This window comes from Fonsecaea monophora (assembly GCF_001642475.1).
Source record: "Fonsecaea monophora strain CBS 269.37 chromosome Unknown Scaff123, whole genome shotgun sequence".
In the NCBI taxonomy this organism is placed as follows: Eukaryota; Fungi; Ascomycota; class Eurotiomycetes; order Chaetothyriales; family Herpotrichiellaceae; genus Fonsecaea; species Fonsecaea monophora.
Window position 1 is genome coordinate 42,609 of NW_019174054.1, and position 24,582 is coordinate 67,190.

Genomic DNA, 24,582 nt, shown 5'->3' on the forward strand with positions numbered 1-24,582 from the left:
AACCCTTAGAATCAATTTGTTCCCGGTGTCCGGAGACAGAATTCCCCTTCCGGACCCTTTTCAGAATGAGCCCGATCTGGCGGACGTTCCAGGGTGTTCTCTATCCCATACTGTTTTGCATTCCCTTTCAAAGCTTTGGGCCTAGAGATATAACAAGCCGAAGATGCTTTGGGGATTTGAACTGGGCAGTGGTCAACAGTCGGGCGTGCCGTCGTTGATCCCGGCGCTCCTGTCTCGTGTGTCAAACATGCTTACAAGATGCATCTTGTGGACCCTGTAATGATGTTCAACTTCCGGTCTGACGCTCCTCTTGCCTAGCGATCCGCGGGAGAGAAAAGTCGAGGGTCTATTCCTGACGCCCGGAGCTCTAAGTCTGGACTTGTCCGAAGACTCCTCTGCGTAGATTTGGATACTCAAGTCAATGATTGCAGACTCTGGCGCGTATGTTCCGGCTGGGTGCGGAAAGCAGAGAGCAGAAGTAAAAGGTCAGGCGTCGTGATATTCAACAACGCCACTGCATATTTTGGTCTGCTTCAACGACGAAACCGTGCTTAGCTGGGCCTGTTCGATGCGCTCTCGCGTGGTGGGTCAGAGTGGTCCAGCTCCTTTTCCTGGATGAAAATAGGGGTGGGCGAAATATAGTTCGGGGGTAACATAATATATGTATATATGCCAAATGCTTATCCTCATCTTATCTGTCTGTCTGTTTTTCTTTATCTCTGTCTGTACCTGTTGCGCCACTGACTAACTTGGTACTCCTCGATGAAACACCCCAGGCTAACACCAAACTCCGTTACTGATGTACTCAATCAACGGAAGCCAGAAATCCAAAGCTGAAAGCGACTGACTGGGATGCACAATCTCGGACAAAAAAATCAATGTGTGCCAATGTCCGGATACGCCGGACTGTGTGGAGTGCTATTATGTAGCCCAGCACTAGCGTCCGTGCCTGCACTCGTGGCCGGCTTGGGAGGAGTTTTCGAGGATGCGTTGTCGCTGGACGGTGCAGGCCCGGTGCTGGTGAGCGTTGTCGCCGAGGCGGCTGCTGGGGGGCCTCTCGGCCCAGAGAGTCCGGATAAGGGTAAGGGAGATACAGCGCCGACGATGGAAGAGCCGGCGCCCACGTCGGTGGCATAGCCCAGGCCTTCGATAGCAGCCATGCTGGGGTCCATGCCGAAATCGAGGTCGGCATTGAGGAAAGCGTCGCCATCGAAGAGCGGGTCCCGGAAGATGGTGGGCATGCTGAGGTCGAAGAAGCCGTCGAACAACTCGTCCAGATTCGTAAACTGCGGATCGTAAATGCCCGGGCCAAACGAGGATGGTACGTCGAGCGCAAACGCGTTTGCACCTGTCGAAGACAATCCACCAAGGGCATTGTGGTGCGGGTTGTTCAGGGCTGATGTTTGAAAGCGGGTGCTTTTGTTGTAGTTTTGGTACTGGAATGCGGATATGGGTGGGATTTGGCTGAATCCCGAGGCATAGCTGTGGTTGAATTGCTGCGACAGAGACGTTTTGGGGGATGTGGTGGTCAAAGGTGATGCTGGTGTGACGTTGGGCATAGCCCTGGCAAAAGGAGCATTCCAAAGACTCTTGCTATGGCTCTTGTTGCTGACGCTATTGTCGCCGCTTCTGGCCGAGGATGGCGACGCTAGGGTCGGGGCTGTTCCGTTTGAATGGGTTGCTGCTGCATCAGAGAGGACATGTAATCCGTTTCCTCCGGGGCCTCCGCCAGAAGATAGGGATTTCGTCATCGCCGGAGTTGTAGTCGCAGACCCTCTGAGCGTCGCAGCTGGCGTGGATGAACTGTGAGAATGGTGTCCTCCACGATGAGCCTTACCCTCAAACGGCCCAAACTTGCACGCAGCGACCTCTGCTTCCATTGCGTTGACGATCCCAGTCACGTCAGCTTTCCTCACTCCTGTTTGTTTCAGAGACTTCAGCGCCTTCCGGCCCAGTCTGGCCATTGCGTCTGCAGTCCACCAGTACATGCTCAGCGCCTCCAATGTCTCACAGCGCGTAGCGAGATCGGCCTGTGCACGATCGGTGTCTTCAAATGCATTGTCACGGAGACCGCGGTATGCAACTGTCAGTGCGAGGCCGACCGCATAGGGCACCAGAGGAATAGGCTGAACAGACGCGTGACGACCGTTAGCGAGGAGTTCTTGGATCCGATCAGCTGCTGATATACGGCGGGCATAAGAGGTCGTGGAAGGGCCACCTGCGCGGCAAGAGAGAATCGCGATGACGTGGTAGCAGAGCTCGAGGATACCTTGGGAAGAATGTTAGCGACACAGAAGGATAGTAGGTCAGGACCGACGTAGAAGAAGTATCATGATCAGAAGAGCCGACTCACTTTGTTCCGAGACTGGAAGTAAGGACAAATCGATACCCTCAGTCAGCGATCGATAGGCTGGGAACTCAGCTTCCCACCCTGTACACTCCGGGTCCGCAGTTGGCCTGTAAAATTCAATGACCTCGTCGAGAAGGTCTCCCAATCTCAGCCACAAATTGATTACATTGCTTCTGGGAACGCCGTTTTCCAGAGGCGGACGTGCGATGTCGATGTCGCGATTTGCGATCACAATTGGCCGCCCACCAAGACAGGCATTGATCTTGTCGAGAGTCCAGATGGTCCACCATAGCATGCTTGATTGGTCTTTGGGGGACCGTCCTGGTGTGTGGACATGAAGACCCGCAGTCCAGGCATCGTGAATTGCTTGCGACAGATGTAATGAGGACTCTTCAATGCCACCTGGTCCATCATTATGTAAATGCATCAATGTCAGAATCTGGACCTTGGTGACTCTATCAGGTTCCAGGTCAGCTTTCATTGCTGCATCCAATCCCGTATGTAAACTCCGGGCGAATGGGATGGGATCAAGAAGTGGTCCGTCATCATAAAGTCGAAGGTATGGAGCGGCCTCCTCAGTCTTGCAGGTGACAAGACATATGGCCTGCATGAGGAATATCGAGCACCGTCCCTCGGTATAGTCCCGAAGCAGTTTAATGCCGTTCAGGATGGGTAGCAGTCCATCAAAGCATGCAATGTAAGTGGTGACCAGGGCGTCCTGAGTCGCCTTGGGCAGAACTCGAAAGGCTCCCACCGCTTGCAAGTAATTTCGTTGATGACCGGTCAGGATCCTTCGACCACCTTCGACCCTGCCATACTTCTCGACATTGAGTGGCGTTTTGTCGCCCGACTTGTGCGGTTGGGGCGGGCCAAGGTCCTCTGGAGGGAGTCCATCTTGTAAGTCGCGAGACTGTTCGACCCAGGTGCCGATTCGACTGATCCTCTGGCTGCCTTGCTTCCTAGACGACAAGTCGGTGAGGATGGACTCGGGGTTCAGGTCTCCCACGAAGCGGATGGGTTCTTTGTGTGTCAGGTTGGGCAGCACCCTGTCAAGCCCATCAGAATCTGCCTGCTGCTCTGGCGGGCGCTGAAAGGTGTGATGACAGCGCTTCTTTGCGGCGCGACATTTCTGACATGCCCGTGCGGCTCTCTTGCGGCTCGCGAAGGCCGCCGTGTCCGCCTCCCAAACAACTTGCATCGAATCCCAAGGGCTCTTCGGGTATTAGATTTTAATGAAGTGAGGGAATTGGTGGGGGCAGAGCCGGCGGCTGATCTGAAAGCAGATATCGCCCCGCGGCACGCTACACGTGACTGGATTATTTTCTTTGCTGTCACCTGACGCACGCACTACGTCATTCAATTTAAATAGTTTCCAGACTTCGACCAGTCAACATTTCAGCCTTGCACGTGCATTGTTACTTCTTCGTTTACGGGGGTGTCTTTTGACATATCAGCAATTACACGTGCGGGATTCAGTTCTCCCACTGCCATAAGAGAAACAGACAAAGGATATGTTGCGTATGATCTTCCCCTAAGGCTCAGCCATATGTGACGTCGACTCCTGCAGAACAAGTCCCTATACCGCCGTCTTCTTCTTGACTAACAATAGCACACCATACACGGCCGCCTTGATCTTCTCATTTCCTTTCTCCACGCCTGCTTCGTGCAACAGCTGCTCAATCTTCTGGCGAAGGATTTTCAGCACGTCCCTCTCCGTGCCAACGTCGTCTGGGTGTGCCTGGCGCCAGCGCGTCTCTGCACTCCCTGTCGCCATCATCTTCTCAAACGTGTCCATATCTGCTTCAGGTAGTCCCACAAAGAATTCTTCACTTGGATCCCACTCCTGCCGGACGAATGTCGTTTGGTCAAACTCGGCAACGGGTTGAGCCAGAGTCCATGGAAGAGGGAGATCAACATAACGGTCTCGCACCAGGAGCGAGCCTGGCTCAAGGTAGGGCTTCATGTTACGCTCTTGATGGTCATCGAAAGCGGCCTGGATGGCAGCAGAATTGGGCATAGACGGATGAGCACGAATGTTGCCACTCGTCCATATGGCAACGGTACCTCCTGGCTTGAGGACGCGTGCAGCGCTGGGCCAGAAGCCCGACATGTCGAACCAGTGAGCGGCATTGGAGGCAGTGATGAGGTCGACGCTAGAGTCTGCAACGGCTGGAGACAGGTTTGCTCCGAGTTCCTCCGCCGTGGAAATTTCAAAACGTGCAGGCTCAGAAGTGGACGAGACGATACCCATCGAGCGAGCGATAGCGAGCATGCCTTCGGAAGGATCCAGACCCAGGACGTGAGCAAAATGAGGTGCAAGCCCTCGAGCCGCAAGGCCAGGGCCGCAACCGACATCAAGAACTGTGTCAAAACCACCCCCAGTTGAGGAGTGGTAGTCGACGACGGCTTGATACACCTTTGGATGGTAATCGCGGCGAACTTGGGCATAGGCTTTGCCCTGGTCCTTGTTATAGGAGCTGAACGTCTTTTCCTTTGGAAAGGGGACAGATGCTGATTGTGGCGCGGCCATGGTGCTTGCGGGCAGCAAAAATACCGTCGTGCGGATTGCTTGTTTTCGGGCTGAAGTTTCGAGAGAGTAGCCCCGCTCAGAACTGACACGCAGAATGAGAAACTGATTTATCCTGCCTCTGCAGTCACACAGTATTGAACCCCAGCAGAAACGAGCATAGCGGAGGTAGATATGAGTCGGTGGGAATGCAGAGTTATTTATCTGCCAACTTTGGAGCAAGGCTGTGGAGGTGGGAGGCCAGCAAATCACAGTGTAGTTTCAAGGCTATTGGACATTCCACTAAGCCTGATACAGGGGACCATTGCGAGACCCCAATCAGCACATCCGGTAAGTCGAGACACCGGGCGTGACGGATGAAAGTATCATGTACAAGTACTCGGTACTTTCACACCGATACCGGCCCACAGAGCTATTGGATGTCCGTGTCCACATGAACTGAGACGTTTTGCCAAAGCGGCATCGGCCATACAGCTCGCCTGCCGCACACCCATAGTAGAACTGATGTGACTAAGTTGCTCCACTGCGAAAGAAAATACGGATAGATCGTTCCTTTCTTCGAGGGCTATGAGAAAAAGCGAGTGCATGAACGGGATGATGCCTGAAAGAAGGAGTTAGCCAGAGGAATTGTATTAAGTGAGCCAAGGGGATACTTGCGTGGAGAATTTCTGAAACTATGCGTTGAGATGCAAATGTCGATGCATAGCTGGCGAATGGTGGAAAGAGCCAGGTCCGTCAGCGCATTATCAGGATTGGGCACACAAGCCTCGTTCTGCAAGATGAGTTGGTTGACGAGGATTCGAGCAGCGCGCCATGAGTTCCATGCCTCTGCGATCCAGAGATTCGGGTAGACATGCATCTTACCAGCAAAGTAGGTGTCATTAGCAGCGTCAGACATAGAGACTGTAGTATATTTCCAACTTGGGGGCAAGCCTGCTCTCCAAGTCTCGAGATCTGCATCGATCTCTAGTGCAGTTGCACGAATTGCTTGGGGGTCTATCGCCCCTTGGTCTTTCATGGCTGCACGGAGGTTGGCCAGTCGAAAACAAATTTCTGTGATAGATCCTGGGCTGGCGATGTTTGCACGCTGCCAATTTTGTCTCAGGTTGCCTGTTTGAAAATTGAAGGTTGCTTTGACTAGAGCGTTGGGGACGGCAACATTCTCCTGCATGCAGGCCAGAAGCTATGGACGGAATCAGACAATAGATCACGCTTGGCGGGAGGAGGGGAGGGGAGCCTGAGAGAGTCACTCACGAGGTACGAGCGAAACTGGACATAGAGCATCCCGCCACGCTCACTGCTGAATTGGTCCTGGCCTCGGAGCTCTAGGACAGCTGCGCCAGCTCTGATGTGAGCAACCCATTCGGGGCACCTATCCAAGGCTTCGCAGTTGATGGTCTGTAGGCAAGTGAGTGAGACCTCCTGACAGTTGGACCGAGATAGCAGTCTAGCTTACCTCGAAGAACGCGAGCAACATGAGAGCCATGAACGTCGTGTCCAAAACGGCTTGGATTGGGTCGTGTAACGCTTTCTGCATGGACGACAGAGCTGCAGAATACTGCGCTCGAGCCTGAGATTTGATTTGTGAAGCGTCGAAGACGTTTGACAGTCCCGCCATGCCTACTGCCTCAATGACCTTCCTCAACACGTTGTTCGGTCCTTGGTCAAAGTAGGACTTGGTCAACCAAGCATGGTGATTATTGAAAGTACAATCTTTGGGAGAGTACTTCACGAAGAAGAAGTTCGCTCCCAGATCATGACTAGATGGCGATGGTGAACGTGCAATGGTCACAGATTGCTGGCGAGATGCGGCGAGGTATTCCTTCCTGGAAGCCGGCGTATTGTTCTGTAAATACACAATAGCAGTCTGTGGTGAGGTCCAGACCATGCTCGAATTTTCCTCTTGACGGCATCTTCGAGCAACCCTGTCGGATTCATCTCTGATCCTGACCTGATCGAGGTTGCGGTAACCAGGACATTTTTGTTTCAATCTCGCGCACTTGAGGCATCCTGGTCTCCCTTCGTCGCACTGGCCAAATTAAGCCGGTCTGCATAAGTCAAACATTGTAAATAGGTCATAATAACTTACCTTGACCTTGCGTTTCCGGCACAGCTCGCAGCCTTTACTAGGAGCACGACAAAATACCATGGCATGGATGATCTTTAACTGTTTAAAGAGCGTCCTCGAAGATTCCGGTATTATCGTCCTCCCTGCAAACCGGTGCTACCAGCCCGGTAAAAACTCACCACCTCTGCTTGGAAAAGGCCAATTGTCCCAGCAGACAGGTAGCGCAGCAGGATGAATTTGTCTCGGTATTATGCGGTACGAAAAATGGTTGGTGTTGCTCTTTTGTTTATTAATTGCTCAAGTGCCTCGTCTCTGTCACCCCCACCGCCCTTAAACAAATTCATGTCTAAATAAACCGCTTGTTCTGCGAACGGCAAACGGAGCCCTGTGGGATGGGAAGACGGTGGTTATATCTCCAATCGTACATACCAAATTACTGTTTGATGTATTCCACGAACATCACCAACTACTACGAGACTGTCCACTCGACATCAATAACTTTATCACTCGGTTGCTCCGACGTCCTAGAATATTGCAAGCAATGTTTCCGTTTTGACATAATTCTCATTCTACCTGACTGCATATGCTCATGACTCTTGACCAAATCCGGTACGTATGGGTAATTGGTCTCATCAGTCGTCCAAGGACGGAGTAAAGATCTAATTCACCATCACCAGGATTCTCGGAGAGCAGTCCAGTTGTCCGCTTGCTCTTTCACAAAAGACCACTTTGCGTTCGTTCCTCGTCTCGGCCACGTGCAATGTTGACTGGTTTCATCCTTCGCATCCTTGGTCGATGCCATCGCGTTTTCTGCTCGATCGAAAGGCTCCAGTAAACCAGTCGCTGGGTGGGAATCTTCGAAACCCAGCTGTACCCGAAGCGCAGAATCTTCATCGGGGTAGCATACCGAAAGGAATAAATAGTCGTAAGCTTAAAACTCCATTCGCCCTTATTGCAGGCAACCCATGAAATACAAGGCACAGGAATGCAGGAAGCGCTGAGACTGTTTACAGCTCATCATGCTCCTGGACACCACCGTCATCAGTATCTGCGAGCATCGTCTTGGCTGCCTCTGCTGCCTCACTAACTACACTCTTGACAGCATCAGCAGCTCCCGAGGTGACTTCTTCAGCCACGGTAGTAGCAGCAGGAGCAGCCTTCGCCAAGGTGTCGCTGACAGTAGATGAAACGTCTTCCATATCGACATCCTCGTCACTCTTCGACAGGGCGATACCATCAACGCCATGTTTGCCGTTGTCCCGGATAAAAGCCGCAAGGTCTTCCATCGTGCGGGAACCTGAGTAGTCAATAGGAGAGTCCTTGGCACCAGCAGGGTACAACTTGATGGTGGGGAAGCCAGCAATCTCATCGGGAACGTCGTTGAGGGTGGCATCGATCTTGGCGACGGTGACCTTAGAGGAAAGTTCGCCGGAGGTGTAGAGCTCTGCGAGCTTCTCATAAGTTGGGGCAAGGCTAGAGCTCGTTAGCCACGGTACTTTGAATGTGCATGAAAACTTACGCTTTGCAGTGTCCGCACCAAGGAGCGTAGAACTCGATCAGCACGTCTTTGGAGTCATCGAGGACGATATCCTTGTACGAATGGGCAACGACGACGGTTACAGGGCCTTCTTGTTTCTCTGGAATGGGCTCGGATTTGATGCTGGGTTCGAGTTTGCCATTGACAAAGTCCTTGACGAAAGCACCAATCTGTTTCTCGCTCAGGTCGTTACCGACGAATGGGTATTTCTCATTCTTCACTGTCTCTTGGATGGCGAAGGAAGGGAATTTGTCAGTTGGCAGGTTCAAGTTGCCAGCATGAGCACCGAATGCTTTAGCATCGATGGTTGCGAAATTGATGACACCTTTGTATTTCTCGGCGACTGGCCTAAGTGCTTCAGCCAGAGACGATCGTTCTTCCGGGGTTTCAGCGAAGATGTAGGCGAGAGGGATACCGGCCTGTCAAACGCATTAGTACAACGGTATGGTGACGGTCAAAGAAATACATACACCCATGTAGCCAGCATAGGTTTCCGGGCCAACTTCACCGACCAACGGAGTCGAGGCGCTCTTGATGAATTTCGAGATGGCCTCCTCATCAAACGACTCGGTGAATGTGTTTTTGCCCTCATCGAAATCCTTGTAGAGCACGATGGCTGGTTGCTTGATGCCTTCTGCCTTGGCAAGTGCGGCATCATTCGAGGCTCCGAAAATGTATTCATCCCTTAGCGACTCGGCGAGAGAAGTAAATGTCTGGTTCGATGCTTTGTCGTCGGCTGCAATGTACGCGACGATGACGACTTTGTCTGTAGTCTTGAACTCCTCGAGGGTATCGGGACTGAGGGTGGAGATGGCAGGTAGCTGCTGCTTGGTCATATATGAGACAATACTGTTCACCCGTTAGTCGCGTACATCTCTTCAGGATTGATGAATGAGTTGTGACTTACGCAGGCGCCTTCCTGGCACCAGGATAAGGCTTGATGTTGTCCAAGCCCCGGAAGACCTTGACGGTAGGATAGCCCTCGACGCCATAGTCCTTACACAGATCACCCTCAGCCGTGCAGTCGACTTTCACAAGAGGGATGTTCTTCTCTTTCAGTGTGGCTGCGGCCTCTTCATACTCGGGTGCCAGAGCTTTGCAGTGGCCGCACCATGGAGCAAAGAACTCGGCCAGGACCAAGTCATGTTCGGAGATGAAATCTTTGAAGTTGTCTGTCTTCAGATCATGGACGTCGCTTGCTGAGGAAAGGCCAGCAAAGGCAAGGCTGATCGCAGCCAGAGATGCGATTGATCGCATGATGGGAGAACTATTAGAGCCGGATGTGCAGTGGGGAATAGAGTGATCGTGGACGGTTTGGGGGGACACAAAGGAATGGAAAGATCGGACAGATGGTTCAGATTCAAGGTTTCTGAGAAGTCAAGGGGACACTGAACCCTTTATTCTCAAGGCACAGTTTCTGATAGAGTGAATAGTACCGCCGCTCTCCCTTCATTGAGGAGAGGTGTCAACTACTTTTTTGGGGGGCTTCACCAACAACTCCACACGGCTTTCGCCTTTCAGCTGCCGCCCCCTTTCCGCCGACTCGTTGACCCTGAAACGCGGAGTTGATAATCAGGGGTCCATTTCCACCCAAGCCACCTTTTCCCACTTTACACAGCATCAATAGGCTTTCCGTGAGGGATACTTGGTATCAGTGCCCACAAAGCATTTCACCTTAAAAAAAAAATCACCAACGGCCCTGCAATTGCGTTTGGAAAGCCGATGCCGATCTCAGATGTGGGGGGAGTCTGATTGGACGGACTTTCTATGCAGCACAGAAAGCAAAAAGACAGCCACATTAGCAAGGCGTATGTTGCCTGGTATTTCTAAGCAACGATGATCATCTGGAATTCCTCCAGGGTTCCGGGTATCTAAGCCACACTTCGCTATCACCTCGAGCCACGCTCTTGCAAGAGCTAACCTCAATCTTCCTCCTCCGAGAGCACTATCGTGGGTATCGTCGTATATCTAGTGTCATCTCTTGCTTTGCGGTGTCCTTCGAGCTCCAATGCCATTTGATACGCTTCAGCCTTTCCTCGATCAACATCGACCAACAACATCAAAGGCAGCGGGAGGAAGATCAGTACTGCCAAAAAGACAAATGCAGGTCGTATTTCGCCGTATCGATCCGTAATGGCGCCAACAATGGCTGGACCAAAGATGCTGGACCCTTTGTCTGTGATTGCGTACAGGGCGTAGAATGCGGCCTCAAACCCAGGCGGGATCAATTCGCCAAAGAACGCTCGGCAATATGACGATAACCCACCAAGAACGAACCCGTAAATTGCCCCCAATGGATACATCTCCCATGGCTGCTGCAGGCCAAAGACGCCGTATCGTTTGATGGCAGGAATAAACCCCAAGAGCCCATACAACGGAATGATCTCAAACAAGCAGATGCACGCGACAATCGTCCTAGATGCGCGAAGGTTGAAAATCCGAGAGATAAAGCTCCAGTAAAATGCGCCAATGACGCCCGCAATCGTTGCAATAACGTTGATCAAGCCAAGGGCTGGGGTGTTCATTCCAAGACTCGTTTTGGCGAAGAGCACTGCTGTCCTGCATTCTCTTAGCAGTGTATTCTTCGTGACCTGGTAAGGGTTCAAAAACTTACCCGCTCACCGTGGCAATGCTGTCGCTGAGCAAAAACCAGGCGCAGAGAAAAATCACGATATCCTTCAGTTTTCTGGCGTGTCCAATTGTTGTGAATAGAGCTTTCCAAGCATATGTCACGTATGACACCCACGCGTAGCGGCCTGTCAACTCACTTGGTAGAGGCGGCCCTGGTCGTGGTCGCAACCAAAGCGCTGCTGGAATGCTGAATACAAACCACCATAGTCCCACCAGCAGGAGAACCAGTCTCAAGGATAGGAGTGTGGATTTTGTTGCGGCCACTATGCCGATACCAATAATTTGCACAAATAAGCCAGCAATATATCCAATGCCAATGCCATTTGACGATATCTTGGTGGATAGCCTGAGGGCAGGCGAGATCGCGGCAGGCGATTCTTCGGAGGGGGAGGCATCGTCGGCGCGGTCTCGAGGTAGGAGGCCTGAGGTCGAGCTCGTCAGAGCGTGGTCTTCGTGTTCCATATATTCGTCATTATCGCCCGTTGCCTGGTTCTCTTCATTTTCACGCTCGATAGACGGGTGGTGTCGTACCAGCAAGGGCAAGAAAGAATTCAGCAACACAAAAGACGCCCCAAAGCATGTGTTGGCAATGATGGCGAAGAGCGCTCCCAGCAAATAGACCTTTGGTATGACGGTGATGAAGAGGGCAGTAGCTGTCGCTCCAGTAAAGGCGAAGGCGAGAAGGAATGTCTTCCGAAACCTGCCGTGATCGGCTGCTGCAGACATAGAGATGATCAGGAGAGCTTGGATCAGCACGCTGATTGAGAAGGTGTACATGGCAAAACTGGCAGTGTTGATCTCGGCGCCCAGGATGTAGACGACACATGCAGGAAGCTCATTGTGCGGGTGTTTGGGAGAATCGAAGACGGTTTCGTTCGGCGATGTGCCATGGTCCGTTTTCCAGCCTGCGCTGCAGGGTGTTGTCTTATCTTTTAACAGTACTCCCCGCTCTCTGGCTAGTTGCTCGAGGGTAATGGGTAAAAACGACCCTGTAGACTAAGGTCAATCCCAAAGGGCAACACAAATGTTTCCAAGGTGTCATGCTCACCCATGGCACAGATGGCAAAGACCTCTGCGGCCCAACCATACGAGTACCAACCCCATAACTCTTTCTCGCTTGTCGGCCTCGTATCTTCGTCCAAATACCTAATCTCCCCTTCTGGTTCTGCGAAGTCGCCCATGTCGGAATCTGAGTATCCCCACGAGGACTCTCGCTCGTCATCCGCTTCTACGGAAGGTGTCGGGGAAATCAAGCTGATTTGTGACTGATGGGACGACTGGCGGGACAGAGGCGGTCGCTGGCGGGAGGCAGCAGAGAGAGGATCATGGCGAGGAACCTGTTGTAACGATGAGACAAGTTAATGCTATAGGTTAAGGAACGTGAGAATAGAGGATTGCGAGACAAGGTCCTGACATTTCTTGGTCGAAATGATGATGACAGTTCAGGGTGGTTTGTAGGCCTGCCGAGGGCCTTCTAGGTTTGGTGATTGGCGCAAGGGAACTCACCATGTTTTCCTTTAAGGGACTCTCCCCTAAAGCTCCACCATCTGACTATTTGTCCACCTCTACACTATCGGATCCTCCTGAACTCCCAAATGCTTCCGCCATCTTACAGATCAGAACGGAAGAAGAGAACCATCAGTCGTTGCGGAGGGCCGTGGAGTCTTTATCTTTGGCGTCTGCACACGAGAAACCTGCGGGTCAGCTTAGACCAGAGCGTGAAGATGCGGTGTTAGAACGCAGGAGCAGCGTTGATCGATGCTTCAAAGAGACGATCCACCGCCAGTGGGATGCGCGAGTCTCTTATTTGATCAGGATGGGCCTCTGGGCTCTGTTTGGGCCAGTCGATATCTGTCCATATCTCTGGTTTCGCGCAACTAGCACCTCAAACTCCTCCGAAAGCATATCAAAAGACTGCCACCATGGAGACTTATCTCATGACCACTGAGAGTCTGTTGACTACTACTAGGGGGGCTAGAAGGTGGTGATCTTGCATTATTCTGGCATCGCTCTGGGGTGTTCAGCCTACCAGGGACCTGCGGGAGCACCACCTTCTCCAATGGCTTGCTTCCAGCCAAGGGATGGCGCGCATAGGATGGCGTACAGGTGGACAGCGAGCCTACCATCACCCACGTCCACAGAATCGAGCCACAGAGCCAATCAAAAGTGTCTCATAGACTTCTTCCACAACACGGCCTTGGGAGGGTGGTGCACTGGACACATCTGGCCGCAGCGTTGTCACATTCTTGTCACATATCTAATCCCCTGATCTCCGAGTAAGGTTATCTCATGGTATGGTGTACACGTAGGCATCAAACATGGCTGCAGCAGAGGAATCTTTCTCCGTTCGCTTTTCTTTTTTGAAGCCACAGTGATTTCGCGGATTGTGTAATGTAGCATGTACCAAGTAGTGTGGCGTATAACCAGTGGCTCATCCCAGTGCGAATTAACTGGAGTAGCCATGTTAGTGTAGATACTCCGTGCAAACCTTCCCTGCTAGAGTATCTATCTTAAGTATCGGGGCCACTGAGGCTGTTCCCTCTCCTTTGTGAAATGCCATGGAATGCGCTAAGCCACTTTCGATTATACGTCCTGCTGCCCTGTCACCCAGCCTTGACGCCTTAGGCGCGGTCCAATCGCAATCTGCGTCACGCGCTCTACTGTTTGGCGCCGGCTTTCGTGCAACTTGGCGCAGGCCAGCCCTTGACCGAGTGCTCCGTACAAGGAACCAGTGTTGTGCCTGATCCTTTGACAGCCGACTTCCGCGCGGGTCTCATCATTCATTCAGACATCATTCCATCCTCAATCATCCCTTTACAACTCAATCACAAATCAGTTGCTCCCCGTTCTGACGCGGTCAATAAGTCACCTAAACCCCTACCAAGATTATCGGGTTGCGCGCTCGATACGGCATCGCAAGCTGACCTCGTGCGCCGCTCCAATCGTCGACAAAATTCCTCTTCTGCAAACGGACAATCTGCAGCCTCGAATTCGTCACTCCTCTCCTCATCCTTCCTTTCATTCCTGACTTTCGATCACCCTCATCAATTTAGCGCTGAGAGCGCTGTCGACCAAGACTAGTGTACTACGGTCCCCACGAACCAGACTTCTTTGATTGCGATCGAGCCGACCACACTTGGGCGCTTGAATTTCGGGGCGTGGGGACAATTACAGTGACTTACAATTTCGGGTTTCGATTCGGCGTCTGGGGCGCACATACAGGTGTGCCGGCCATGCATTGCTTGATGGTTGATTCCGCTTCAATATGAACGGGGAAAGGCCCACGGCCAACGGGGACCGAATCGCAAATGACTCTGGACCATCTGTCGCGGATTCCATGCCCGAAGTTGGACAGTTAAAACAAGCATCATTGTCTCAGAATCCGCTGCAGCCCTCCGTTGACAATACTCGTGCCTGCGAAAATGGAGATGTCGAACCAAGTCAGCGCGCTTTCGACAACAGAGGCAACAATGCTTCCCTCCAATCCGAAGAAGCGCCGTCTGAGATCCTACAGCTTATCTCTCAAGACAGTTACCTGCCGATGGCCGCCCTGATAAATCGGGCTTCACAATCATGCTGGAACTGCCTCTCCGATTTGGTGACGCAGTTGGCTTCAATGCCTGTCCCGGATCTGCCACCAGAACAAACAAAACTTCTACCTAACGGCTTGCCTAACAATCAGTCAAAGGCAAACCTCGACAAGAAGGACCGAATACTCAAGTTCTCCAATGATCAAAAGGCGGATTTTATAAAGCTTCTAGTATTGCTGCAATGGAGCAAGAATGTGGAGGAAGTGAGCAAGACCATTTCAATCAATTACTGGCTCATGAAACGCCGAGAAGGATACTGGAATGCTATTGGATCGATGGCCCTTCTCAAGCAGGAATCTTCAGGGTTTCAGATACCAAATCCCGACCTCAAAACAGCAGCCGAAGTCCTGTCAAGAGGTAGGGTGCTCAATCTCCCCCGATTGAACTATATACCGCAAAAAGACCTTTCTAGCAGACAGATACTGCGAGTCCTCCGCTCGCTCGACCGAGCGTTGAGCGTCAAGCTAGCACTTTCGGACGACTTACCCCCTCAATTGCGACGTTTTCGGATTCATGATGGACGTGCTACTTTCACTGTGCCCAATGAGTTCGAACTGGATGTCTCCATACTAGGCGAAAGAGAAGACTCTCCATTCCGCATGGTTGATTTTCGGTTCTCGTTCCAACCACACCCTCATATCTCCGACAGTTTACATTCGGAGATAGAATTATACGCCAATGCCAACATCGATCGCGACGGGCTGAAAGGCTGTTACGACTTTCTACATGAGCTGGCTTTGTCTTACAAATTAGCCGAACTCCACAAACAAGCACTCGACTTAGCTCGAAACCAGTGGGCAGGCAACCTACGCGTCGAGTTGATTCGCCGAAACCTCATCGTGCAGTATTGGCCTGAGAGACAACTAGGGAAAAGCTGGATTGAGATCGGCATCGCTAGCGGTCGGGAGAAGCAGAAAATGACCAAGGTGGAATCTAGCCCTTTTCTCGAGATCAAATGGATGCGACAAGGCAAAAGAATAGACGCCCTGCAACTACACCTGAATAATGCGCTGCTTTGTTTCGAAGACGTTCTCCGACAGGTGATCGCACAACATACAACACAGATTCTGGACAATATTTACGATAAACTCATTCTCACACCTCTGTTTGCCAACAGCGAGCTCTTCTTGGAGCAATCGCTCTCATTTGAGCAACCGGAAAATTGTCTCCTAACGTTGGAACTCTCGCACTCCTCGGATTTGCAGCTGAAAATCGATCCTGTGACAGGACTACTTGTTCTCAGCCCCGTCACAGAGAGAACGGAACGACTTCAGTATGAGGTGAACCGGGTCCAAGGCGTCACCGATGACGTCGTGTCCAAGCTCCTCAACTACAGGTGCAGCATCATGGAAACCAATGTCCTTGTCGGTATTTTGGGCACCTGTTGGGAGGTGCTGCGTTCTTTCAAGCTCAGTCAAACAGAGGCGAGAGCATTGTTTGGAGGTCCAGTGTCGAGGATGAACATGCTCCGACAGAGTCTGTGGACACTGGACTATACCCTCGCAATCACACACGCTTCGGATGGCGACCATTGGTGGTTGTTGCAGCAAGCTTCCCCTGGCACCACCAATCCCCAGACTCGTTATAGAGTTCTTCGCAAGCAGCGGCTAGAGGTTAAAGAAGAACTGTCTTCTGCTTATTTCGATCGACTTGCAGAGTACCTGATGGGGCTGATCTTCCTGGAGCGCAATGCCGACTTCTTCAGGGAAAGAAAGGAGAAGTTTGATCTACGACCTTTGCCAACCTTTGGACGGCATTATGAATTGCCGCAGATATCATTTGACTTGGATATGGCTAGGCCGGGTTTTTCAAAGCAATCCATACCTCTCGCTCCTTCCAGCAACACCCTGTTGCAAGTGGCCAAAAACCCAACCAATTCTCCCGCTTCACAAAAAGGCATCAAAGTCTGTTTCGGTGGAGTTGACCGATCCACGAATAAAGTCAGGGCTGTCGCCCAGTATCGCCATCAAGCCAGTTCTTCGGTGCTTAGACGCCTGGAGAAATCTGTACTCGATGCAGGCGTCTCTCTCAATCCCGACGACAAGACTGTTGTACTTCGGGTCACTACCAGTATAGCGGAAGCTGCAATTCCAGAGATTGTCGACAAAGCAATGGACGTTGAAAAGGTGGTCTCGACAGTCGAGCAGATCCATCGACTCCCAGGACTGAGACTGAAAACGATATCAAATTCCAGTTTCACCATAGCTTATCACAAAGAAGCATCTGCCGAACTAGAACTCAGGATCGGATTTCCAAGCGGCAATCAAGAACCTCAACTCGAATTCTTCCCGCCCGAGCAGAATCCACATCAGTTCCTGGCAGCACAGTACACGAAATTGATTGCCGCAAGCCGTGGGCCATTTGCCACCAGGATACGCGACTTCCTCACCTCGTTGACTCTGACACTTCCGCTGTTAACCTATCTTCAAAAACTTCAGCAGAAACATGGACTGAACCTCGACGCACAACAGCAAAAGGGCCCGTCCGAGCAAGAAGATCACCTGCGAGTGCATATTCTTGTGAGGAGCGCGACTGCCTTTGCGATACAATACTTCGCACCCGCAGGACAAGCGCCAAAAGATGTCAAAGCCGATTCCCAGCCACATATGCTAGCGCGTCTGGAGATTTTGCACCATATTAACGTGTCAAGGAAACCAATGTGGCTGGTACGCGCCGCGCTTGAAGAGTTTCAATCCTACTCTAGGCCATCATATTCGACACCAGAGCTGGGGGCGAAACTCAAGCAGGAAATATTTACGCGTTCAGACGGGCAGTCAAAGTGGCTTGCATTGGACAAGGCTGCCGCCTGTATGGCAGATCAGCCAGAGCCTTTGCTGCAGGCTATGCATGACCACTTGTGGGAATGGGCTAAGATGGCAAAAGCGTCCGAAAGCAACGTGTCCAATACCCAGCCATTCACCAAGACCAAAGCTGGGCCAGGACACCCAAATGCAAACAATGCCAATATGCCGAATGGTACCAATAGTCGCCCGTCTGCTGCAATGAAAGGCCCCGCAGGCAAGATGCAAGCACCAGGCAGTGCGATTCCCAATGGGGCTAATGTCAAAGTCCCAAGACCACCAGGCACTATTCCTGGAGGAAGGCCGATGCCACCAAACCACAAAGCAACCGCCAACGCCGCACAGAAACAAGAGGTCATTATGCTGGACTAGCCTTGGACGGCTGCAGCCGACTTGTGACTCGTGTATCAACTTTTCTTTGACGATTCCCAATTTTTTATTTTGCTTGACATTGTTCATAATGGTCTGAGAGGGGCTCGACCGGGGGTGGTGACGATATACCAAAATGGGGGGATACCTAACTTTTTTGTTATGCAACAAGGCCAAACGGTGGCTGGCGCCGCTTGATGATAGTCAATACCTATGGACGGAGTCTTCTCAGCTGGTATCACGAGTAAATTGCCAGCGATCTGTATCTTGAACGATGGATAGAAATTCTTTGCATCATAGGGGACCATTTTAATGACAGTGCCGATACCACTCTCTAGTCCCCAGATACAGCAAATCGTATGTCTTATCCACACTTGTCCAGTGGCCTCAGTAGCCAGCGTGCCAGCCTCGTCGTGGGGTAGCAAGGCTGAAGAACCTTGTAATTTACGCGTCAATTGACGGCGCGGCGCGGCGCGACTCTCGCTCGCTTAATGCGCGTTGCTGCCTATTCACCAAAGTACGAGGTACAGTATTCGAAGATTCAACTTCCAACCCGTCGATCCTGGGCAATTGTATCCGCATTGACCAAATCTGTGTATGCTTCGTTCTCGCGTGTCTTGTCGTGTCGCTTCATTGATTTCTAGCTCGTCTCCCAGACCCGTCCCGAGACGGTATTTCAACTCCTCCGCTGCGATGTCGTTCTACAAACGAAAAGACCCACCAACCTCATCACCCGATGACGCGAAAAAGCCCAAGAAGAACGGCAGTCTGACATCCTTCTTCGGTCCGCCCAAGGTTACTCCGAAGAGCGGAGGGGCGTCGCACGAGAATGGCATCGCCTCCGCAGCTGCGTCGAGCGATCCGCCACCGCCAAAGTTCGACAAGGACAAATGGGTGGCAGGCCTCACGGACGAGCAGAGGAAGCTCCTCAAATTGGAGATCGACACGCTGGATCCCAGCTGGCTGGCTGTCTTGAAAGAGGAGATTGTGACGCCAGGGTTCCTGGACCTGAAGCGGTTCTTGCAGAAGGAGATCGATTCGAAGCAGAAGATCTATCCTCCGCTCGAGGATGTCTATAGCTGGTAATATGTCACCGTCTTGCCCAAAGTCCCAGCTAGCTAGCTAACTGAGACGATGCTCGCGCTTAGGTCTCGACACTGTCCCCTCCATAAAGTCCGCGTCGTGATTCTCGGCCAAGATCCCTACCACGGCCACAACCAAGCTCACGGACTGTGTTTCTCTGTGCGACCACCCACGCCCGCACCCCCTTCCCTGAAGAACATCTACATTGCGATCAAAAAAGAATACCCCAGCTTCAGCCCTCCACCCAAGAACGGCGGCCTCCTTACCCCCTGGGCGGACCAAGGCGTGCTCCTCCTGAATACCTGCCTGACGGTGCGCGCCGGCCAGGCCAACTCGCACGCAGGCCGCGGCTGGGAGAAATTCACGCAAAAGGTCATTGACACCGTCGTCAAGCTGCGGACCCGCGGCGTGGTGTTCCTGGCGTGGGGCATGCCGGCGCAGAAGCGCTGCGACCGCATCACCGGTGCTCGGCACCTGGTGCTGAAGAGTGTACATCCCTCGCCGCTCAGCGCGAGCAGGGGGTTCTTCGACTGTGGGCATTTCAGAAAGACCAACGACTGGCTCGAGACACGCTACGGCAAGGAAGGCACCATCAATTGGGACCTGAACGTGCCACCCCCAGAACAGCACCCCATTAAGGCGCCAGCTGTGCAGGAACCGATAAAAGTGACCGAGACACAGAAGGAAGAACCGCAAAATGCCGGGCCTGCGACTGATTTGCCCGAGAAGGACAAGGGAAAGAAAGTCGTGCAGCAGGATGAGTTTGAGGGGGAGGACGACGAGGATGCTATTGCTGCGCTGGAGGAGATTGCCGCAAAGGAAGAAGCAGAGGCAAAAGAGGCAAAGCCAGAGCCAGAGGACAAGGCAGGCGAGACTGATAAGCTGAGCACCTGAGAGACTCTCAATTAGAGGCCTTTTGTGTGCATTTTTGGTTCGCCAGTCTTGCTTCCTTTTTTTTCCTCCTCCACATGACCTGTGAGCGCTGCTGCTGCAGAGGGAGGGAGGAAGGGGCTACATAACACAGTCGGAAAAGAGAGGTATGAGAGAGATTTTGTACAATAGGGGATTTACACCCAGAAAAGAAAGAGAAAAAGTAAATGGTCGAGCGAGCATGGTGTTCTGGGCGTTTATGGTTTTGGAATGATAACAACCTCGTCACGAGGCTTGCTTACTACAAAGACTGCTACTACTACTATTACTTTTTGGCCTGACCTGCCGCCAACCTGAGCTCTCAATACTCCGCAATCCGACCGTCCTACAGCGCAGGCCTGGATCTGCGGTGCCAGTGGCTCAGAATAGATGAATAGGCCCGATATAACGACACCCAGGGTCACGCCAAAAAACCATTCTCAAGCAGTAGCCGGTGGCTCTGCATGTACCCCATCCCATAGGACAGTGTTGATAGAGCCAAGCAAGTATCTCAGTTGCAATAACACCAGGGATCAGATGGTCGATGTCGATTGTGCGGTCTCGGGCCATGTACTCGGTATGGCGGGAGGGTATGTTGATAGAGCCAGCCAGGATCAGTATCACACTGCCGTCCTTGCGCCTGGATGCTCATAGAACCGTGCTGAGACTCCCTCAGTGAAAGTATATCGCCAAGTCCCTTCGACCTGAGGCCTCCCCAGCCCCAACGGAGGGAGTCCCACAGGTACCGGTACAGAAAAATCACATGTATAAATGTTTTCTCCGTCCAAATTCTGTCACGCAAAGAACCCCTTAGCACAACAAGGGCGAATCCACCGAGTTCGAGAGTTCGAGTCCCAATTCTGGCCAAAAAAACACACAAACACGCCACATAATCTGGGTCCTGTCAGGTCAAAACTAACTCCGGGTTAGCGGGCATCAGGACCTCGATTCGATTCGAATCCTCTCCTCCTCCTTCCGAGATTTCGGTCCTATCTGGGCAATCTAACATCGGTTAGAGGCAATAGGACCATCGATTCGACGACATCAACCACGTAGTATAAAATTCGTAGTAAAACCGGCCGAAGAAAAACCAACCCGCAAGGGCGAGTTTTCCTTATCACAGACCAGTAGGTTGAGCTGTTCTGTGATAAGTTTTTGCCGTTTTGCGCGAGGTCCAAATATCCTCGGAGGTGTTTTGGGCTTTTAGCATTGTCAGGGACCGTGAATTGAATGGAACACGTAGCTTAATGTACAGTCTGTGTAGGTGAAGATTCCTTCCTGTGATGGTACGATTCAGCTTCGTCGTGACATCCCAGAGCATTGCGGTTGCGCCCACCACAGGGTTGGAATACAAAATCAGGCTTCTGAATGCAGTCACCAATTTAATCCACGTAGGAAGACTCCAGCTGGCAGGTTAAGGAGCTGGCTTCCTCTGCCCTTCGACAATTCAATCCACTTTCCCAGAGCTGATGAATTTTAGTGGTTACTGAATGTTCATTTGACCAGCTTCAAGCCAACAATTTCAAGGTATTTTGCCAGTAACACACCACTTCTTATCCGTCTTGAATCTGATACAAGGAGGAGAGTAACTCCAAATCCTTGGCAATCGTTGGACTCGAATCAACAAACCCATAAATGAAAGTCAGCATCTTGGTGCACCAGGCTTCGTATCCCGATGGAAGCGTGTCTCGCAGTCTCCGATCAGGTGAGTTCTTGAAAGCGTAGAAAATGAGTAGCTGCCCAAAGAATTGGCCACATGCAAAGTACTTGACGGGCTCAAAGTTGTGCATCCTTGCACAGACGTCCAACGTCATGTGCCAATCCATGGCATATTCGAGTGCTTCTGCACATAATTTGAGCTCGATGTCGTTGACTGAAGCAGGATTTTGAATGGCTTTATACAGGAATGGCCGGCCCAGATGGAAAATGGACACCCGGTAACGCATTTGAAGCAAGGCGACGACAACTGCGTCTGCCGGACAGTCAAAGTCATGCTGTTCTCGGTCGCTGGCATAGCGTAGCGCCTGAGGAAGGTTGGCACGCCATTGCTCCAGCTGGTGGCGAAGCTCTTCTGCAACTTTCGTTGAGGGATTGCTGAAGAATAGCTCGTCCCTGATCCGGTTGAGGATTATCCTGTGGGCGATCTGTGCTAGAAAATGATAGTGGTAGAACGAGTCGTCCGAATATTGGGGGCGTGAACCGCTGGCATAAGGATATGTGGTAAATTTGGGGAGGGGTACGTCCTCTTCCCACGCTTTCAGACCACTTGGTGGAAGCTCCAACTCTTGAACGACAAGACTCTCCATCATAAGTGAGCACCAGAATAGCCTTGCTTGCATGTCGGCTAGCCACTCATCGGTCGCTTCGGGTGGGCATTTCCAGTATGCAGTGCAGATCATTGCCGCCCGACTGGTCTCCAGCCATTTATCCACTGGACGCATAGTTTGTGCAAAGAACACGGCCGATGTCAGGTAATACTGGCAAGCCTGAATGTCTCGCTCAGAGAGGCAGAAGCCGACTCGCCTCCGGGCTTCGTTGAAAAAGCTTAGGCCGGCGATATCTTCTTCAATGATGTGTCGCATGACTGGGGTTATCGAGGCTTGATTTGATATCTCAAATCCGCCTTCTTCGTATGCTTTGATGGCCATACACCCCAGAGCCATGACATTCAGCACGAGACACGACTCTATGTCGTGGCCAAATCCCTCTCGAACTACAACAGCAAGCGTGCTGAGAAAGTAGAAATCACGGTCGATGAATGGATACACCCGGTTGAAGGTGTCGAAATAAGCATTCGACAGGTCCTTGACGGAAGATAGGCTGAGGGAGGCGAGCCAGTCAAGCGTCGACAAGGCACCTTGCGCCGAGATAACGGGTTCAAGGGATGGTCGCGCTGATTCCAGATGAGTAGGATAGCTTCCCTCCAGTTTTCGAACCTCGGAAGTCAGACTGCTTGGGAGTAAAGCCTGCACCCCTGGCCAGTGGATCGTTCGACGGGCACTAAATGATAGAACTGCAGACTGGGTGTTCAACAGTCGGGGCAATTGCTTCGTGCTTGACAGTGGGGAAGGAAAAGATTGATGGGAGACCACTGAATCCATATGATAAGGGCTCTCATGATGTGGTAGATTGGAATCGCCTCCCCTGCTAGCCTCGAGCTCATGAACCGATTTTGCTGATGCTGGACCGGACATGTGGTCGATCTTCGATTCCATGCGCCTTAGAGTATTGAATATCATGCTCATCGAGATTTCATTTCTATTACATTCCGGTCAGCTTCTGGTCAGCGCATATAAGGCTGTGACCCACTTTGTCGGTTTACGTTCTGCGTAGGTGCACTCGATCCCCAGGCTTTTGCACAGACTACAAGGCATGTCCTCGTCACATCTTGTCTTTTTGAGGCGACATGCTTCGCAGGCTTGTCGGGCAATAAAGTTGCGCTGCCTCTTTGCAGGTCTTGAATCGTCATATTGCGCCTCGTCGCTGGGCGCAAGGGCGCGGTGGTTCTCGTCACCCATTTGCAGAATTTGTTATTCGTCCCCGGCTTCTGCGCTTGACACGGAAAGTTGAGCTCATCGCTATCACCGTACAGTTGCTACCGTCCGATGACAACAGAAAGGCCGACCTAGCTCCATGCTTCTGGCCCAGCAAAGTTGGTGATCGATATTTGTTCTGATGAAGGTCCCCAACATCTGACTGCCAAGAGACTAGTCCACAAATGAATTAGTCTCTTCCCCAATCTTCAGCTGCGAATCTTGGACACTGCCAGATCATGATTTCCTGTCACTTGATATCCGAACTCTCATCTGAAGCAATTCGACCGGCTTGTTCCACAGGTCTGCGATGGCCATGACGACACCTCCGTCGTCACCTCTCCCCTTAGTCCTGAGCAACCAGGAGCTAAGCGACATTCCTGGTACCCTGACGACCTGATAATCTCATGGCGCCTGGATCACAATGAATGTCTCGGAAAACCTCCGGTCGCTTCTGGCACATGAAAGATTGCATTGGTCGACCTGGACAGGCATGGCTGGTAAATTATTGAGCTGGCTGCTATAGATGTGTCCCCACGAACCATGTCGCAGTCCGGTGACTTATGTACACACCTCATGAAAGATATCGCGTACAGTGAGCTATTGACTAGCTGGGGATATACTCTGGAATATCACACTCTAAGTTCCCAGGGGCAGGATGGCAGTCATTTCCACAAGCCAGCCTGCGAGATGTGTTCCTAGCCATGGCATGGTAGTAGCTGGAGGATTCATCTCACCGGCGACATTTTTGAAGTCGTCCTCCCACCTCGCTCACCGTCATGAAATAGGATAAGGCTGGTTTGATCAGCTATTTGGGAGATTGCCGAGGCCGATACCAGCCCGTATCTCCCACGCACTTCAGATAGTGACTGATAAAGGAAGGTGGCTGTAGCGTCCCAATGCTAAGGTAGCATCGAGAGCTTTGGGATGGATTCCCCCGCAGTCATCCAAATCTCAGCCTTACCAGCCACATTTGGCTACTTGGACACGGCTTCACTAGCCACCATCTATCAAATGTCACGGTCGCAATTCCCATGGTGCCCATCACTAACATGGTAGAGCACAACTCTCCATAGGCGTGGATGGCTTCTATAGTTACATCAGAGAACATATCACTCTATCGCAATCACAACCTCAATGTCTTGTCCATGGCCTCCTTTGCAAGGTCACTCACCATGCCTACG

The 24,582-nt window shown here is 51.8% G+C and overlaps 7 protein-coding genes across 7 annotated transcripts; 2 read left to right on the top strand and 5 right to left on the bottom strand.

The window, feature by feature from the left end:
• Nucleotides 1-875: 875 nt before the first annotated feature.
• AYO21_10550 (hypothetical protein) lies at nt 876-3,548 on the bottom strand (the record flags this gene model as incomplete). Its single annotated transcript, XM_022660465.1, has 2 exons — nt 876-2,269; nt 2,354-3,548. The coding sequence occupies 2 exons, from the start codon at nt 3,546-3,548 to the stop codon at nt 876-878; spliced, it is 2,589 nt and encodes an 862-aa protein (XP_022507231.1).
• Nucleotides 3,549-3,926: 378 nt separating this feature from the next.
• AYO21_10551 (hypothetical protein) lies at nt 3,927-7,026 on the bottom strand (the record flags this gene model as incomplete). Its single annotated transcript, XM_022660466.1, has 5 exons — nt 3,927-4,998; nt 5,531-6,060; nt 6,132-6,275; nt 6,334-6,723; nt 6,967-7,026. 5 exons carry the CDS (start codon nt 7,024-7,026, stop codon nt 3,927-3,929), a joined length of 2,196 nt encoding a protein of 731 aa, XP_022507232.1.
• Nucleotides 7,027-7,952: 926 nt separating this feature from the next.
• On the bottom strand, nt 7,953-9,739 carry AYO21_10552 (protein disulfide-isomerase domain; the record flags this gene model as incomplete). Its single annotated transcript, XM_022660467.1, has 4 exons — nt 7,953-8,418; nt 8,465-8,901; nt 8,953-9,331; nt 9,390-9,739. 4 exons carry the CDS (start codon nt 9,737-9,739, stop codon nt 7,953-7,955), a joined length of 1,632 nt encoding a protein of 543 aa, XP_022507233.1.
• A 665-nt stretch (nt 9,740-10,404) lies between these two features.
• On the bottom strand, nt 10,405-12,294 carry AYO21_10553 (hypothetical protein; the record flags this gene model as incomplete). The annotated part of the gene is made up of 3 exons (XM_022660468.1): nt 10,405-11,041; nt 11,097-12,102; nt 12,162-12,294. The coding sequence occupies 3 exons, from the start codon at nt 12,292-12,294 to the stop codon at nt 10,405-10,407; spliced, it is 1,776 nt and encodes a 591-aa protein (XP_022507234.1).
• Nucleotides 12,295-14,378: 2,084 nt separating this feature from the next.
• On the top strand, nt 14,379-17,876 carry AYO21_10554 (hypothetical protein; the record flags this gene model as incomplete). Its single annotated transcript, XM_022660469.1, has 1 exon — nt 14,379-17,876. One exon carries the CDS (start codon nt 14,379-14,381, stop codon nt 17,874-17,876), a length of 3,498 nt encoding a protein of 1,165 aa, XP_022507235.1.
• Nucleotides 17,877-18,566: 690 nt separating this feature from the next.
• AYO21_10555 (hypothetical protein) lies at nt 18,567-19,850 on the top strand (the record flags this gene model as incomplete). The annotated part of the gene is made up of 2 exons (XM_022660470.1): nt 18,567-18,955; nt 19,022-19,850. 2 exons carry the CDS (start codon nt 18,567-18,569, stop codon nt 19,848-19,850), a joined length of 1,218 nt encoding a protein of 405 aa, XP_022507236.1.
• Nucleotides 19,851-21,418: 1,568 nt separating this feature from the next.
• AYO21_10556 (hypothetical protein) lies at nt 21,419-23,383 on the bottom strand (the record flags this gene model as incomplete). The annotated part of the gene is made up of 2 exons (XM_022660471.1): nt 21,419-23,123; nt 23,175-23,383. 2 exons carry the CDS (start codon nt 23,381-23,383, stop codon nt 21,419-21,421), a joined length of 1,914 nt encoding a protein of 637 aa, XP_022507237.1.
• Between the last annotated feature and the right edge of the window lie 1,199 nt (nt 23,384-24,582).